The following is a 19,505-nucleotide window of genomic DNA, read 5'->3' on the forward strand; positions in this document are numbered from 1 at the left end:
ATAGAACAAAGTAACTTACCATAATTTTGGAAAAGCATAAAATTTAAAAAAGCACTGCCAGTTTTACTGGCTAACCATAAAATCTATAGTATTGAACTTCAAGAAAACTTGCAGTTCATACCAGTAATTAAAATTAAAATTTCATAAGACTGGAGGCTGCACCAAGATTTCCGATGCTTAGTTCTTTGCATAATGAAATCTTGCTCATTAGTGTCTGAATATCCGTATATAATTCTGAGGCAATAATTAACAAAAACACTAATTTGGTGACCGTGAAAATGCATATGCATAATTTATCAGAAGGTAGATCTTCAGGTCTATTTAATCATGAAGTCTTGCAGGAATCAGGTTATTTGATGTCTCTTGTAACCTGATCAACAACAAACCAAGTGACACATGCACTAACACACACACACACACACTACTGTGTTAATTTAAACTTCGTTCATTGAAGTTTTATTTTGGTAATATTAGTTCATTTTCCCAGAGGAATAATGCTACTAGTCGTAACAACCTTGTGTCTCGCACGTCTACAATCATTACGTACTTAATATTTTTCACAGGCATGTTCTACAAACTGCAGAGAAAAAACCCAGTAATGTGGCTGAATATTACTAACCCAACCCACACATATGAAAAGGAAAGTGACAACATTTCAGCATGTCCTGGACCCACATCAACTGATCACTTCTCTTCATGTGGGCGTGTTAGGCTATAAACATAGTTTACTTTCTTAAAGCATATTTATCAGCTGTCTGTTCTGTTTGCGACTGTTTTGACATTCATGCTCGCACACATACTTAGAAGCAACATTAACTTCGTCAAAAGCAGTGATTAAAATATAGCTAGATTTTGATGGCTGTAAGCTTTGGAAGCAGAAAATGATTAAGAGTATCTTAAACCATAACATGAAATATATAGACTTGCAGATGAATATTTCCAATAATAAAAAAGGCATTCATATTTTTTTGATGCATTGACATGCATATTTACAAATTTTGTAATCAACACTCAAATTTCTCTTCCTTTAATAAATACCTGTCTTGTAGGCATGCTCAGCTATATATATGGCAATCTTCAATGAACAAGCTTTGATGTCTGAGAGAGGTGGATACAGCCGGCCATTTCCAAGGTCCTCTTCTGTTACCAAGTCTGCAAGAGCCTAAAAATAAAAGAAATTTAGTATTAAAATGAAGCCATATGAATAATTCATACCTGTGCAATTTTTTAAATAGAAACTCCTAAAATAACTCCACCATATTCATACTCAAATCAACTTTAAAGAAATTTAGTCTCCAAATATTAAGCTCACTTTCACACAATGGCTTGAAGAAATTAAACACAAGAGCCAATAAATTCTGAAAAGGTCCAGCGAGACTTAATGAACAATATTTACTAACATAGCAAAGACAAAGTCGCCCTAAAAATAAGTTATTTATATTAAACATATATTAGTGTATAAGCTATATGCTGTAAATAGCAGCATTAAGTCCTCAGAACATTATTGGTTTTATAGCTGTTAATAAAAAAAGCTGTATAATACTGGGCCATGACTGCAATTTAATGCACTTGTGTGTGTTAAACGAAAGTGAAAGAATAAAGGTGACAATTATAGCTACATATGCAAAGTGTAAAGTCTGAAGTAGGAATGAGAGAGGATTTTAAAGACAATTCAGAGAATGAGATCAGTATGATACCTAGGTGTTGAATAATAATTATAAGGAATGATGTCCCAGGAATAAATTACATTGGCTGTAGAATAAAATACATACAGTACTCAAATGTATACGTTACAGGTACACTCTTAAATTGTAGACTAGAGTTTACTGATTAGGTGCTTGTTGAAAAACATATGCTTATGTGTATAATACAAGAACAGTGAGTGGAGTATTGATGCTGTGACAAGATGAAATTAATGGGTAAAAGATGACTGATCATCATAAGACACCAAAAGATGGAAGAATAAAGTTGAGAAGTTGAGCGAGAAAATTGGTGAATGAAAAAAAAAAAAAAATGAGAGATCTTGTTTTAAGGAGCTTAGAACAAATAAATCTTAATATTTGGAGAGGTATACCCTAAATTTTTGGTTATGAATGCCAAGGAAGTGTGTAGAGTTACACAAATTAGGAATGAATGGAAGAGGGAATACATTCAGTCTAACATATGGAAGTGACGAAAGTAATGTGCTAAAATGAATATGATTTGATTTTACCTGAATTTACCTGAGGGCCACTAACACTAGTGGCCACTAAGAGGGCCACTAACATTAATGTTGTTAATTTAGTAGTTGTGGCATGGGTTGTTATGCCCCACATGCAGGGTCTTGCAAAGGTCAATATTACAAAACATTTTCCAGTCTTCTGACCATTTGTAGACTTCATGTTCATCTCTTTGTAAGGCTTCAATATCATTATCATTTCCCACATCACTATAAATCTTTGTGTCATCTGCAAATTTGATGTGGTACCCCTGTGGCACCCCACTTTGATGGAGTAAAAGGACTGGAAGATACTATGCTAATTTATATATCAATGTTAGAGTTGACTAAAGAAATTGAAATATGGGAAACCTGCAGGTGTTGAAATATATGCAGAAATGATTAAATGTTGTGAATGAAGAGGAATCGAGTGGTATGGAGCACTTGCCAGAAAGCAATGACTAGTGGTAACTGCACCACAGTACAAAAAATTACAACAAAATGAGTAAGAATTGGAACCATTATTTCACAAAGCTTAGTGGCCAAAGTGCAAGACATAGTTATAGGAGAGAACAAGAAATAACCAAGAAACTGACAAGTGAGGAATTAGGTGGGTTCCACAGAAGATGAGGATAGGGAAATCAGACGTTGAAATTGAGATACAGTAGCTTGTAGTGTATATACCAGTATGAATAGTGTATACTGTATAGTAGTCTTAATATCAGTACTCAAATGTACTGTACTGTACAGCATGTAAAACTTTATGTTTGCAAATGCTATTTTTTTTTTTAAGCAGTGATTCAAATTTATGTACACTAGTTCAAAATGTTATTTGTGTGTGCAAGAAGACTCTTTATAAGTGAATGTGGACAAAAGTAAGCAATGTAAAAATGTTAAACAAATGAAACAGTAGCCTGCTGAAAAGTGACCAAGGCTAGGAGGAAGAGAGGGAGGAAGAGATGATGATAGGCAAACATGGGGATTGCATGTGTAAGGAAGTAGGGATTGAGTGCGATAGAGCATGGGTAATGGTAAAGAGAAAACTGGGTTGTAGTACAATTTATTTTATAAAGCAGTGAAGTGCTTCTGTGAATGACTGCTGGACAGTGATGGTGCTATCATACCAAAAATGCAAGATTTAGTATTTTGGTTGACTGTTAAAATGTTAACATGCCCAGTACCTTGGATTCCAATCATATGAGACCTACCCTGGCTGCCATAAGGAAGATTGAATCCTCAATGTGATGGATGCCAGTGCAGATGACGCCCAAAGACACACCAGGGAAAATATATGCATTGTTGCCTTGACCAGGGTAGAATGTCTGGCCATTGAGTGTCACAGAACTGAATGGAGAGCCAGATGCGAATATGCAGCGGCCTTCAGTGTATTTATAAGCATCTTCTGCAGTGCATTCAGCCTGAGTAAAAAAACAAACAGTTTATGTTAAGAATGAACACACATGTAGAAATAAACAATAACAAATGCACTATTAATACTTACAATGCAATATATTACATTAGAAAATGCAGTGTTAAAAATCTGTGCAATGTAGTTTGAGATAGAGACTAGGTTTTGGATCTGTCAACAGTAGCTATATTGAATTTAAAAAGCATAGTAATACAACAGAAGTCACCAGTATGAAGAGCTTTCTTATATCACTATAGCTCATCAGGGTTTCTACATCATTCCACTACATGTCCTACCATCCTAGATTATAAATATGCAAATGTTACCCTTATCTTCAAGGCAGAAATAGTTCTGTAGAAAACTACAGACTAGTCATTCTATCATCATACATCTGACATCAATGATGTAACAATGACATCAGCAGCTGTAGCATACATGCACTTATATCAAGCTTTTCAGATGATTGTTTAAAAATTCATCCTAGAGCTTTGAAGTGTGTGGTAAATTATAAAACTTACAAATACAGAGCTGTTGCACTAAAATATTCAACTTATTTTCACCCTTATCACATGTCTATCCAATTTTTGCATATTACGTTGAACAAAACACCTATTACAGAAGCCTCTAATTTTTCTCTTCAAATGTTTCATGCACTTTATACACACAAATTGTCTTATTAAAATAATGTAAAACAATTTCAAGTGTAGCTGGTATAGATATTAAACACACACATACCTGACTTGTTGGGTTACTGAGAGCAAAGATGACGGGGCGTTCATTGAAGGACGCCATATCTTTCAGCAGTTCTGGAGTAAACACACCACCAATGGCAGCAGCACCTAGAAAATACACAGGAATATGCTATACTGATATCGACCATATTTACCCGAGAGTCACTGTCTAGTGGCCTGGATGGAGACAGGAAGACAATGTCCTCCCCCCATTATTCCTATTTTCTATGTTGTAACAAAATTCAAGGCCCATTCTTAGTAACTGACTGAGGAGTAAAAACTAGCAACCAATTCCACCTGAACAAGTTTCTATTTAATTATTTAAACAATCCCTGCATCTCAAGTACTGTAAATACGCTCTGTATGCTACTACTGCTACCTGCTCGATCAAAGTAGACACACAATGAGCAAGGCTATGAACATGGATTATGTTAGAAAGACTGATTAACTTGCTTTTTATGAAAATATCAAGGCTCATTTTAAAGCTACAATAATCTATGACATGTAGAAAACACTGCTGTAGATATTTTGCTAGTGTGGTGGCAGTCGTTTCCAGTTATATTTTCAATGTAAAATTGCAATGTAGACTATGAGGCTACATCTCAACAAGCCCGAGGGGAGGGGGAGGAGGGGGACCCGGACCCTCCGCACTAGCAACTCAACAACTCCAGTTCTGAGGCCAAGCATCAAAACGACACAAAAACCGTTGATTGGAGGGAAGGAGGGGTGTCAGGGAGCCTCCGGGGCTCACCCAGAAAAGTTTCATTATATTCAACACTGATTTTCTGTGGGGAGCCCCTTCGGCTCCAACCGGTCTACCAATAGATTGAGTTGAAACAGTAGTGCAAAAGGTATGGCATGTGAACAAATGTAGTGTAGTGTAGTGTAGTGGTATGGCGTGTGTCTGAATATCTGAGGTGTATCATTAACCCATTACTGACTTATGAGGATATGGGAAGCATTGGTTTCTGGAATACAGATGAGCTACAGAGGAAAAGAAGTATTTAGTCAAATGACACCATTCATTCACCATTATCTCAGTCGACAACATTATTATTTTTTATTAAATTTCAAATTCTGGACCGTAAAGCCTTCTTATGCAGACAAGGATGCAAACTTTATCTGCTGCCACACATTGCAGATCTTGTGACATGCTTCACCCATACAAGCTGAACTCCGGAGATACTTGTAGCTTAGTCATATCTGACCTTTGACAATACCTACTAGTCTAACAATTTTGTTTGCCACTTTTATTGGGACACAACATGTATCTGCTAGTTCCTATTTGCATTCTTCTGCCCTCTTCAAACCTCATATGCTGCTACGTTTCTTTGATGGTTCCCTCATCATCCAGGTTATGGTAATTTTTAACCTGAAAAGTTGACAACTTTTGCTAAATATTAGAAGTTCTCTTGAAATTCTGAACTATGGTCTGAACAATGTTTTTTACATTTCCTGGTAATTGGTCGAGAAGTGTTTGGTGTTCAAAATATATCTAATTGTGCTTATGGATATCAATTTTCCTAATTTATCCTGCACCTCAAGTAAATGGTTTTGCTAATAACCCTTAAAATAATCAAAGGTAATAAATGTTGTTTAAATACACCCAATTTAGTTTGAACTATTACATTATAGTCAAGGACATGATTACCAATGACAACATATTTGAAACCAATAAAATTACCAACACAAACTTATTAAGGCTACTTACAAAAAAAAAAATTATTATATCCATACTTACCAATGAGAGTAGTTGGCTTAAGCTCTTTGACAATGTCCGCAAGTTCCTCCATTGGTGGATGTTCATGGGCAAAGACTGATTTGTGTCCAGAGATGCCACCCTTTGGCCGATTCTTTACAATGAGCCCTCGGGAATCCACTAACCATATCTTTGATCGAGCTTCCTCTTCTGACAAGCCTTCCTCCACCATGGCCATAACAATTAGATTTGCAATACCAATAGAAGCCTATGAGGGAAAAAAAACAACGTTGAATGTAACGAAATGCCATTTTCTGGGTGAGCCCTGGGGGCTTCCTTGAGTTATCGGGCTAATATGCGATATAGTAGACTAGGACATTAGTCAATGGAGTTCAGCCTACCAGGTATCACAAGGCAGAACCTGGCCCCCTTAGAGAGGCACAGGAAGCAATGGCCCCTGTAAAACCCCTGTGGTTGTTTTTTTTTTCTAATCTGTCACTGACCGGGGTTAGGCACCAAACCGGTGTTATGTTAGGCACATAACAAAACAGATGCCACTTGGCAAGAAAATTGCAACAGAAAACTGAACATAGGCAGAACTACCCCAATTCCCAAAGAAACAAGCAAATGTCACACTTCGCCGCTTGTCTGCACAGCTCGTGGGGAGGGGGAGGAGGGAGCCCCGGACCCTCCGCACCGGCAACTCAACTCCAATTCGGAGGCTAAGCATCAAAACAACGAATAAACTGCTAACTGGAGGGAGGGAGGGTGCCAGGAAACCTCCATGGCTCACCCAGAAAATGGAGTTTCATTACATCTAACACTGGTTTTCTGTGGGGAACCCATTCAGCTCCCTGGACCTACATAACCAAAGATAAGGAAAAGAGGGACTTACCCAGGAGGTGGCCGCGATACACTCATCAACTCGAAGACAAGACAACTCGCTGCAACCTGTGACCTCACATGAACGCCCAGGACCAAGAATGTTTGCCAAATAACGGTCAGCCAGGACCCTGTTCGACCTCCAAACTCCCAGCGCCTGAATGTCAGCCCAAGACATGTTGCAGAAAGCGGCAGCCAAAACAACAAACTTACGCACATCATGGGCAAGAGAATAGACCGCAGGCTGGCTAGACTTAACAACCCTGCGGACGACCTGAGAGACTCTAGCTCTGGAACAGGGAACGATGGAAACCGGGTCAACCCAAAGCGCGTCCCCAGTCACAGAAGCCGAGGCGCCCAGGTAACAACGAACAGCAGCAACTGGTCACAACACGTGATGCATCCCACGATCTGACAAACCAAGCATAAATGACCCAAGGACCCCCCGGAAAGCGACCATCTCGTTCTTCGTCAGAAAAGGAGAAGGGTGCAACCGAACAAACCGACTACCAAGATCGAAAGAGAAGAAACCCCTGGGCTGGAGGAAAGCATGAAGCTCACCAACCCGACCCCCAAGAGGCCAATGCCAACAGAAAGAGAGCCTTGGAAAAGCAATCTTGAACTGAAGGGGGCCACCACGAACTGAGGATAAGAGAGAAAGGAGAGCACCCTGTCCAAGGACCAGGATGGCTCAGGCGGTGCATGAGCAGGCTGGAGGTTAAATAAAGCACGAGAAAGCTTACAAGACAGGGCGGAGGTGACATCCACCTTGAACACAAGCAGGAGCGGCTCCGCCAGTGCAGCACAATACGAGGCGACAGTATTTGGCATCAAATGACGGACCTGAAAAAGCCAAGGACAAGACAACCCGATTAGAAAATAGAAGACAACCTATGAAGAGAGAAAATGGCAGAAAGAATGCCAGGAAACTTCATACTGTCGCCAAGAGGAAGCTCTCAGGTGGGACACCATCAATGAAGCCTCTGGATCACCATACAAATGATGATAAACCTGCGTAAAAAAACAGATGCGAAAAGTGGAGGATAAGAGCGAACCAGCGTGTTCCAGACTGGTTTGATCTGCTGGAAAAGGCGGAGCTGCAGAGAACGCCCCGGGTTCGGACACCAAGAAAGCAGCGCCTGAAACCAAGGCTGGGCCGGTCACTAAGGGGCCACTAGAACGACTTTCCTGTGGTAAAACAGGAAACTGAGCTAGAATCAAAAGCAATAGCTGGACCAGGGAGAAGAGGTACAGGTAACCCCATCTCGACCAGTCCTGCTGAAAGGTGTCTACCGTGAAGGCTCCACAGTCGGTGGAGGACACCACATACAGTATATCAGGATATGCCGAGACCCATGCTGACGTGAAAAGGTCCACCTCCAGGAGCCCATACATCCAGCAAAGACAAACAACTGAAAGAGTCAGCGTTGACTGTCCATTCCGTGGATAAGGGAACGAATCGAAACAGGCCATCCATTAGGACGCTGGACATGCCCCGGATATGAACTGCACGAAAAGCCAAACCCCGAGAAACCAGCAGATGAGCCACTCAAAGCGACCAGCCCCAAAGAACCAAAGACCGAAGACAACCCCCACTGTCCGGGCAATGAAGCACCTGAGAACAGTCCGAATGGAACCTGATGGTCGAACCCCGAGTGACCCGAACCCTCCGAAGCGACAGCCGCATGCAATGCAGATGCCGCCTGTACCAGAATATCAATGTCATCTGAATGGGTAAACTGGAGAACAAGCAGAGAACACAACTCGCAAGACTTCTTGGTTAAAATTCTGGTTAGACCATAAAGCTAACAAGGGGGATAATCAAACTACTGAAACCCCTGCGATGTGTACAATCATGGGGGACCTAGCGGAGGGCCACCAAAACAATGTAAGTGGTTCTATAGCCACATAAGGCAGACCCCCACCAAGCAAAAAAAACAAAATAACAGAAAACACTGCAAAAGTACAACGTCCCCAGAGGAAACAGGAATCGGCCGCTGCATAGGTATGCTGCTGCAAAACACCTTGATGCCCCAACCAGCAACAATGCCACTCCCTTCCCAAGGCCAAACAAGGGCCAAGAAGTCCCAGCTGGCCCCAAGGATGGGGTAAATGCCGAGCAGCAAACCCCCTATGGAAATGGCATCCCGAATAAACAAAGGAAGAGAACCCTAGCACCCAGAGGTAGTACTCACAGGGCACTCAGGAAAAGCCACCCTAAGCGCATGCAGCCCTGGTACACTAAGGACACCTGGCCACCACACCACAATGTAGCAGAGAACAACCCTAAGGCAAAATACTACCAGGAAACCAAGGCCAGAGTTGACGATCGCCCCAGATCATATTAGACAACCAACTGGAGTTGTTGAGTAGCTGGCGAGGAGAGTCCAGGGGTCAGATTCACAAAGCAGTTACGCAAGCACTTAGAAACCTGTACATCTTTTCTCAATCTTTGCCGGCTTTGTTTACAATTATTTAACAGTTAATGAGCTCCGAAGCACCAGGAGGCTGTTTATAACAATAACAACAGTTGATTGGTAAGTTTTCTTGCTTGTAAATGATTTAATAAATGTAAACAAAGTAGTCAAAGATTGAGGAAAGATGTACAAGTTCGTAAGTACTTGCACAACTGCTTCGTGAATCTGGCCCCAGGGCTCACCCCTCCCCCTCCCGGGGAGGGAAGGGCTGAGCAGACAAGTAGCAAGGCGGCAAGATATGACATTTGCTTGTTTCCTTTGGAATTGGGGGAGTTCTACCTCTGTTCGATTTTCGGCTGCAATTTTCTTACCAAGTGGGATCTGTTTTGTTAAGCCTACATTTCTGGGTGCCTAACCCCGGTCGATGGCAGATAAGGAAAACCCCCAACCATGGGGGGGGGGGGTTCCACGGGCTATTGCTCCCTGTGCCTCTCTGAGGGGGGCCAGATTCTGGCTCATGGTCCCCGGAAGGCTGAACTCCAATGACTAATGCTCTGTCTAATATATTGCATATTAGCCCAATAGCTCCAGGAGCCGACGGGGCTCCCCCCAGAAAAAAACATCAATAATACCAATTTCTGTAATGCTGCAAGGTACGCAAGTCCCATGTATTATTTCATATGTATTCCACCATTACTAGTACTGTATACAGACCATTCTATTTTCTCAAACCAGAACATGTTAGTGTAAGTCTGAATCCCTTGACAATTGTACATGTTTGTGTTATGACTACTAATAATAAAACGGATCTTTTCATTTGACTACACATCTTTCATCATATGAAGCTTTATTAAAAACTTTCTTTTTACAGTTTTAAAAGTAAACAAAAAATGTTCAAAGGAGCTATTTACCCCAGAAGTAAACCAGAAAACTTACCTCACCAGCTCCCTGGAATAAGAACTTATGGCTTGATAGCTTTGTCTTTGTAATTCTAAGGGATGAAAGCAAGCCAGCCACAGCAACAGAAGCTGTTCCTTGAATGTCGTCATTGAATGTACAGTACTTTCCACGATACCTGAAAAATCATAATGCACATAAAAGAATCTGAACTCTAAGCTATTGGCATAGCAGCATGGCTGCTCAGCAAAATAATGAACGAATATACAAGTGAACATATTCCTCCAAAACCTATACCAGTATTAACTATCAATTACTATAAATACTGTACTGTAATGAATTAGTAAGACATTACTTTAAATTTTATGAGAATTTCATAGTTTACAAAAAATAAAATTCTGAGAATGATCTAACAAAGATAGCACAAACTTGCAATTCTCCACTACAAAATCATTATTTTCAGTAACTACATTAAAGTTAAAAATACAATATATTTTTTACATTTATATACATATACAACATTTTACAATCTCATTGTACACTATATTTTAATAATATCAAGATTTAGTATTCAGGAATTAGGTAAAAAACAACTACAGGTGAAAATATTGAATAATATAAGCTTTCTAAATCTGTAATTAATGAGAAACAAATATTTAAAATTCCATGTCAACTTATTTATTTGCACTAAAATTCAAAGTTCATCCACCTTCTCAAATATAAAATAAAAATAAACCCCCCCAAAAAAGAAAAGCTACTTACTTCTCAAGGAAACGGAATGCATTGTGGTTACCAAAGTCTTCAAACTGGATAAGTGTGTTCTGTCCATAGCGTTGTACTACTGCCTGCATGAATTCATCAATAAAGTCATCATAAGCATCACCAGTAACGCGCTCATGACGATTCCCAATGTAGAACTCATCTTCAAGCAGTTCCTGTATAGGGATTGAGAAAATATACTACAGCATACACTGCTAAGACACAGTTAAATAAAATTCATTAGTGTTCAATTTTGTATTATTTCTAAGAGAAAGAAATTACCTAAGAAAGTAATAATACTTTATGACCATTTGTAAGAGAAGTACAATATTGACAGTACACGCATTCATGTACAGTACTGTAAATGCAGAGCTTATGACTTGCTTACTAATTAGAAACTTATTTCCAGCTATTTTATTTGCAATAAATGAATGTAAGAATGTAAGAACATGAATGTTATGCACTCTCAACCCAATGTACCATCTCGTATATAAATGAATTAAATCAACAACTATATATATAGGCTACATTCTGATTAATAATATTATGTAAGCCATATATTAAGGCCCTCCCCCCTGCCTCGTGATTTAATGTCAATTGTACAGGAATTAAATTCTTTTTAAGTTTCTGACATTAGCATCTGGTACTTAATAATGCAACCCGTTCTCGCACTTTCGTATAGTCAGTATTGACTTATTAAATACGTGCATATGTGACATACTAAACATACTAGTTTACCTTGAAAAGCTTCATAGAAAACACCGACCTTACCTAACCTTCTTAGTATGTTAAGATAAGCATCTTATTGCTTCGTAATTACAATTATTACTTAACCTATTATAGGTATTACTTAACCTATTATAGGTATAGGTATATTATTGTAATTACGAAGCAATAAGATGCTTATCTTAACATACTAAGAAGGTTAGGTAAGGTCTGTGTTTTCTATGAAGCTTTTCAAGGTAAACTAGTATGTTTAGTATGTCACATATGCACGTATTTAATAAGTCAATACTGACTATACGAAAGTGCGAGAACGGGTTGCAACATGGAACTAAAACCATATTACTGTAAGAGGAAAAAGTTCAGTGCTTACAAATAGCTTGCTTACCTTTCGGTTAGTGCCAACATCAAGCACAATGGGTAGGCACTGATGGGGCTTGATGCCAGCGAGTGCAGTGTACAAGGACAATTTGCCTACTGGAATACCCATACCTTGAACACCCAGATCTCCAAGACCAAGGATACGCTCACCATCAGTAACAACAATGGCTCGCACATCACTCTCAGGCCTAAGGAAATGTTCCTACTTAGCAAATATCAATAGAGTGCCAATTTATTATACAGTACCAAATAGTGCTATGATTTGTTTAGTGATCTCATCAGCCACTTCAAAGAAATATTGGCTAAGGGAAACCTGACAAAACATTTGAATGCAGATCTTAACGGATATAAATTAAGCAAAACTCATGACAAAATGCAATGAATTAGTTAATGTCTGAAGGTAGAGAATAACAAGCAGAATATTTGTTATTACACAAGACAAAATTCTTTTGTAGATAATTATTGTACTTATTGTAATTATATGTATTAAATATATAGATTTATAATTTGTAAATGAAGAGTAACTGGCAAATACTTAAATGTGTTATTTAAGAATACAGAACTGTACAAAGACAAAATAATTTTAAATAAAAGAGGCAAAGAAATGGTGTGATAACATGCTTTGTACTGTATATAAAAAACTTAATACCCGTACACATTAAAATCCTGGGAACTATATATTTAAAAACTTACCAGTTCCTTAAGACATCATAAACGTGTCCCTTGTCGTGTATCGAGATGAAGAGACCACGAGGTCTTCGAAAGATCAGGCCAAACTTCTGGCAGGCTAACCCTACAGTTGGCGTATATACAATGGGCATATACTCTTCTACATTTTCACTCAAAAGTCTATAAAATAGACGCTCATTACGATCCTGCAAGTATAGCAAAAATTGCATGTTAAATGATATGTCAAATGCCAATGTAAACAAGGTTATGTTTCATTCTGTAAATGTTTGGCTGATATAATAACAAAGATCAATGACAAACCCCCACAATAAACCCTAGATTGGGCTTCAGGGGTAAAACTCCCAGAACCCTTATCAGGTTGTAGTAACCACATTAGAGATTATGTGGCAGCCACTTAAATTATCCCCATGCTATTCCACATTCCATATAATTCTATTCCAAGCATTTAAAAGTTCCCAATAATTAACAATCATAATGACACCTGTAATCATATTCACTAACCATTAATGATCATCATAAATTCCCAAAATTTCAACAAATCACTTAGGACAACCAAAAGTAATCAGCAAGCTTCAATCAAGTGAGGAGCAAACTGGGTCCATTACAAGGTCAGGTCAATGCAGGTATACAACAACTGGAGGAAAATCATCAACACTTTTATGGGCTACTCATGTTCGTGCCACCTCTTGGGTGGCCTTAATCTTCATCAATCAGCATCGACAATCTCGGTTCAACTTCCACACCATGTGCTACAAGCCACGCTACAGAGCAGCTACTCTCAGCCTCATTTGAGCTCTCTGCTCTCACTCTCCTTCAAGCTCTCTGGCCCCAGCCTCACTCAAGCTCTCTGCTTCATTTGAGCTCTCCTTTTCAGGCCTTGCACAAGCTCTCTGCTTCTGGCCACTTTCAGCACTACATTCTACTGACTTGCCAGCACCACATAATGAACATCCACGTTTTAACCAGTCACAACACCATCACACCGTTTTGGGAGTTCTTTTTTTTTTTTTTTAATAAGGCTAAATTTTAATGTTTTTTAATGTTTTCATTATTTGTTTTGAAATGAAAATAGTTTAGTTTGGAAACATTTTGACATTAACTTTACCTGAACATTTATAAAAACAACAAAAATATGTCCTTAACAATTGCACTTTGAAGTTTTTGCCAAAAACAGGTGTGCAGTGCAGGGGTTAAATAAAAATAGTAACAACAAATTACCATACTCTTTAAATATTGTCACCCAACATCAAATATCTTACAAGGTAAATTCCAAGTAAACATCTACATGACTTGATACAGTTACTGTATGAAAGTAAAATACCTGAAGGCCAGCTAGGTAGATAAACTTGTTCAATGGCTCCTTATAGCGTTCAATATTTTTCTGACAGAGGTCAACTTGTTCCTCCTGTGTCTTGAATCGTGGAGGGATAAGTCCATGGATGCCCAGAACCTGCCTCTCTTCCAGGGTGAAGGCCATACCCTGAAAACAACAAAAATGGTTAAATAGTGTATGCTAACAATAACACATTATAGGTACTGTAGAGTAAATGTTATGGATCATTGCAGGCCCATATTTAGGACTTTCAGGGCCCCAGGGAAAATCGACAAGTCATAGCATTATTATAGTAGTGCTGTAGTTTAATTATTTATTTATACGAGAGTTCTTACATTCTTGTAAGTCACTAACACAGCATTTGGGGCAGGTCCCTAATCTTAACTTTCCCTGTAATATGACCTGCCGAATAGTTTAACAACCGGGTACGCATTCACTGCTGGATGAACAGAGGCATACAATTAGGGATTGACGACTAGTCAATCCTCCCCAGCCAAGATATGAACCCAGGCCAAATCGCTTGTAATGCACTGGTATGAGAGTTGACTTAGTTTGGGGATGATGATCACACTGTGCCAAAGAAATTTTAGAGCAGTTATATACTTCAGAAGTGAGTTTTCCATGCTTGTTTACAGCAGTCCAAATGGGGAAGCACAAGAGATTTGTACAGAACTGTACAGCTATATAACCATTTTCTTTTTCCTAGTGTCGAGGAAGTGGATTTTTTGCCAACTCCTATTTGTTGAGAAGGCCTCAATATATTTTTAATTTCCTATCATAAATCTGTCGTCTGTAAATTTGATGTGGTTTAGTGATCAACATTTGTGTTGATGTAGGTACATTTCAAAATGGAAGGTTGCCGTACAAGACATTTTTCTAATCAGATTCTCCTAAATTTAGGACAACTCCATGCTTTCTTTATTTTAACCATTGAAAAATTTTATCATGTATGTCATTCACTTAAAATTTCTGTGCCCGTTTTTCATGTGATACCACATAAAAATGTTCAGAAAAGACCACATACACTACATCATCTGGATGTCCTTTGTACAGTTGGTTACCAATTACGGACACATGGAAGTGTGAAATGGTTTGTTAAATAGGATTAATATTTCATAAAACCACGTGGCAATGATTTTACAAGATTGTGCACCAAGATGGCTAATGATTTCCACTCATAAGAGTGTCCATGAGTTTGCAGGTGTGTGAAGACAGGTTAATTAGTCTGTAGTTTTCCTGCTGAACTACTAGTGCCTTTCTTGAATCCTGTGGTTGCAGCCCACCCCCCTAAAGTGGGTATATAAAAGTCCAATGGTGGCAGCCCACCCAAAGTGGATGTGGGAGTCCAATGGTGGCAGCCCACCCAAAGTGGATGTGGGAGTCCAATGGTGGCAGCCCACCCAAAGTGGGTGAGGAAGTCCAATGGTGCCAGTCCCCCATCAAGGGCATGAGAGTCCAGTGGTGGCAGCCATGGTGTACATAATGACATAATGTGTCATTATGGTGGTAATTAAATAATTAGGTTAAGTGTTTGGTTTTAGTCGAGTCATACGTGATCAATATGAACCGTCGAGGGAATTTGGCTCCTATGTCTACTAGGGCAGCAGACAGTGGTGTTTTAACTTTGTATGGCCTCTTGCAGTTGCCTGCTATAATATTTAATTCACTAACCAATACCACACATGCCTCAAGACCTCCATTTAAATTACAAGCTTATTTAAGATTATACCCTTCCATTACCATCAACGACATTCAAGCCTTAGTTCCGATGTAGAAGAAGTAGCTGCAACAAAAATCTTAGCAATGAACACAAGGTAACACAGGAGACTAGGTCACCCCAAGTCAAGAACAACTAGTGTTGGAGGTTTATGTAGTCCTGTTGACCAGTAGCTCGCTCTGGTAGTGACCACTGACCAGCTATCATTGCCCATGAGAAAAAGTGTGTGGGTGACATTTTGACAAGAAATTGATTGTGTAAAAAAAAACCGGGCATTGGAGAGATTAGATTGTGTTGACGAATATAAAGTCAAAGTGATCATTTGTGATCAATGATCAATTGAGCACAAAGTGATCAAAGTGATCATTTACTCATGTGGAAAAAATGTCTTCTGAATATTTTAAGATATTTATTATAATTATGCAATTCTTTTTTAATTAAGATTAACACCAAGATGAATTGAAATTGTCATGTAAATGGATATAGAGCAAGTGTTTCAATTATGTTGATTGCCACATAACCAACAGTGGCACAGTGCCGCGAGACCAACAGTGGGCACAGTGCCGCGTGACCAACAGTGGGGCACAGTGCCGCATGACCAACAGTGGGGCACAGTGCCGCATGACCAACAGTGGGCACAGTGCACAACATAAGGCACCAAAGAGGGTGGAGTCCATGGTTACACTACAGCATGTGGTGTGTAGAACGAGCAGTGGACTTGTGCTGCGGTTGTCCCTGTCGTCAGCCTCGCAATAGGCCCTCAGGTATGTCCAGGGAAAATAGATAGGCTTTGCCCCAAGCCATTTATAAGAATTTATATTCATCAACACAATCTAATCTCTCCAATGCCCGGTTTTCCTTACACAATCAATTTCTTGTCAAAATCTCACCCCACACTTTTGATCTGTCTCTAATGCAGGGATGTCATGTCCCTGCAGTTCTTCAATGTAAATATAGATACAGTCACGAAGGAGGTCAAAGTGAGAATATTAGAATAGAGTTTTTACATAGTGCATCATTAATGGAGTTGGTTTGTGTTCAGTTTGATGTATGAAGATAAATCTTCTAGTAGAAAATTATATGTGGAAAGGGAGAACATTTGATTGACATGAGAAGACTCTTGAATGTTTACATATAAATGTTATTTATGATTGTTGAGAGAAGATATTTATATATAATTGGGAGACCTGCTGGAAGTACGTACCTTTCAGTATTTATCACTTATCAGGGAAGCGAGGTCTATATCTCTATGTCCCATTTTACCATTAATATGTTACAATTTAACTATTCAGACATTTGAATTCTTTGTCAAATCTGGCTTTAAAGTTGTAAACATAGAGGTAGCTTCCATAACTTCCTTCACTACTGAAGGAAGTTATGGAAGCTACCTCTTTATGGAAGCGTTTGTTATGGAAGCATTTACATACCTGGGATGTGTAATAGGCAAGAGGAATTTCTGCCATTGAAGTCAAGAGTGGACTAATTCAGAAGAAAAATTACCGATTTAATAAACGCGAGTTGCTATCAGAGGGTTAGTGAGCGATACCTGCTTGATGGGCTTCTGGGAGTTCTTCTACTCCCCAAACCCACCCTGAGACCAGGCTTGACTTGTGGAGTTTGGTCCACCAGGCTGTTGCTTGGAGCGGCCCGCAGGCCCACATACCCACCACAGCCCGGTATGAACGGAACGAACGATATGAACGGAAACATTACATTAAGAGCAAGGTAAGGTTGAAAAGGTAAGGTAAACAGAAAAAGTGCTAATCCAGTGCCTATATAGCACTTTTAAGACACATGAAGACCTTAACTTGTATCAGTATACAAGTGTACACTGAGAAGTATGAGTGGTATTAGTACAAGAATGATATAAATGTACCAATATGATTTGTCATCTTGAGCAAATAGATAAGCCTGGTGAAGGGTGACCGAGGTCAGGAAGATCATGGCCAGACATGGTGCATGAGTGAATGAGGAAGCAGTGATGAGTGTTAACAGGGCTTGGGATGTGGAGGGAAGCATGGCTAGCTGGCAACAGTGTGGTGTGTCTCTGGCTATACTGTACTGTATTTATTTGATCCAGATTCTCCAGGTGCTTCTTTACCTCCTCTAGTGACACAGTTCACCAGTCTCTCTCATTCAGTGATGACCTTCACCACACATATCTCCCCCTCAATCAGCCAAATCTCCCCAGCAATTCGCCAAATTTCCCCCGCAATTTGCCAAATCTCCCCCGCAATCCGCCAAATCTCCCCCGCAATATGTTAAATCGACCCCCCCCCCTTTATGTCAAATCTCCTCTCAATGTGTTGATCATCATCTTCTATCATCTCATATCAGTATCATCTCCTCAGGATGATACTTAAGATGGGATAGCCATGAACAACAAATCGGGAGCCAATAAACACTTCAGAATTTCACCACTTCCACACAGCAACGCTGCAAACTTTCCTTCTCAATGCTACAACGATAACCTCGCTGGCTATCATCAAGAAAATAACCCGACAATTACTTACATATATTATGCAACCATCCATGTGATTTACGTTCTAGGCTTACAACCAAGGACCACAGATTCAATCCCAAGGCAGAACAGAAACGGTTGGCAAGTTTCTTTTAACCTGATGCATTTCCTTAGACCGGATGTTCACCAGCACTAGGAGAGATGATCAAATCCACAAGGATCGTGATGAGGGTTCGAATCTACGCACGGGATGTTCCCAGATGCACTTTAGTCAACTGTACTACGACATGGTCAAAAGAATAGTAACCTGGAGTGATACTGCCCTCACTAGGATCCCGAAGCTTCTCCGAAGCACAATCAGGGTTTCACACAATTCCCCCATGCACCCCAGGCTCTGTCAACCAAATGTTCTATCCCTACACCCTTACTTCAATACACACAGAAATCACAATAATGTGATACATCAAATGAACAAATCCACAAGGGCCGTGATGAGGGTTGGAACCTATGCACTGAAGTAAGGTCATAGAGGTAGAACATTCGGTTGACAGTTTCAGTTTCCACCTGTGTCCCCTTGTTCGCATACCACCCGTATTAAACAGTTTATCCTTATCTACCCACTAGTCGCCAGTGTCTCATTCAGCGATGACCTTCACCACATATATCTCCCCATCAATCAGCCAAATCTCCCCCGCAATTCGCCAAATCTCCCCCAGCAATTCGCCAAATCTCCCCCAGCAATTCGCCAATTGCATGGCGGAATTGTGTGAAACTCTGATTGGGCTTCGGAGGGTCCTAGTGAGGAGAGTATCACTCCAGGTTGCAATTCTTTTGACCATGTCGTGGTCAAAAGGCTTGCATGAAGGTTGACTAAGGCTTATCTGGGAACATCCAGTGCATAGGTTCGAGCCCTCATCACGGGATGAGGATTGTAGATTTGTTTATTCGATATATAACGCTATTGTGATTTCTGTGTGTACTAGGAGAGATACCCTAGAGTTAGGCAATTGCTGTGGGTTGTATCCTGGGGAAGGTCAGTAGTTGTCCCATGGGGTGGGACATTGGTATTCCTAAGTATAAGTTTCCTATCCCCAACAACGGGAATGATTCGTTATGGAGGCTTCTTGGAACCCACCACAGGACGTGTCCAGGCAGACAAGAAAACAGGATGCCGTCAAGGACACATCTCTGGGAAACCACTGTGAAGACG

At 39.8% G+C, this 19,505-nt stretch overlaps 1 protein-coding gene across 15 annotated transcripts in view; it reads right to left on the reverse strand.

Annotated features, from left to right (window-relative positions):
• The window catches only part of Men-b (Malic enzyme b), a 65,972-nt gene that overhangs the window by 8,171 nt on the left and 38,296 nt on the right, over positions 1-19,505 (reverse strand). For all 15 annotated transcript variants that reach the window (XM_045751488.2, XM_069329929.1, XM_045751486.2 and 12 more), the window contains exons 3-11: positions 14,106-14,264; positions 12,788-12,969; positions 12,102-12,282; positions 10,994-11,166; positions 10,271-10,409; positions 6,078-6,303; positions 4,341-4,444; positions 3,406-3,615; positions 1,039-1,162 (exon numbers count right to left, since the gene is read on the reverse strand). In XM_045751488.2, coding sequence (XP_045607444.1) covers positions 1,039-1,162; positions 3,406-3,615; positions 4,341-4,444; positions 6,078-6,303; positions 10,271-10,409; positions 10,994-11,166; positions 12,102-12,282; positions 12,788-12,969; positions 14,106-14,264 — 1,498 coding nt within the window. The remainder of the gene's footprint in view (positions 1-1,038; positions 1,163-3,405; positions 3,616-4,340; positions 4,445-6,077; positions 6,304-10,270; positions 10,410-10,993; positions 11,167-12,101; positions 12,283-12,787; positions 12,970-14,105; positions 14,265-19,505) is intronic.

This window comes from Procambarus clarkii, chromosome 23, assembly GCF_040958095.1.
Source record: "Procambarus clarkii isolate CNS0578487 chromosome 23, FALCON_Pclarkii_2.0, whole genome shotgun sequence".
In the NCBI taxonomy this organism is placed as follows: Eukaryota; Metazoa; Arthropoda; class Malacostraca; order Decapoda; family Cambaridae; genus Procambarus; species Procambarus clarkii.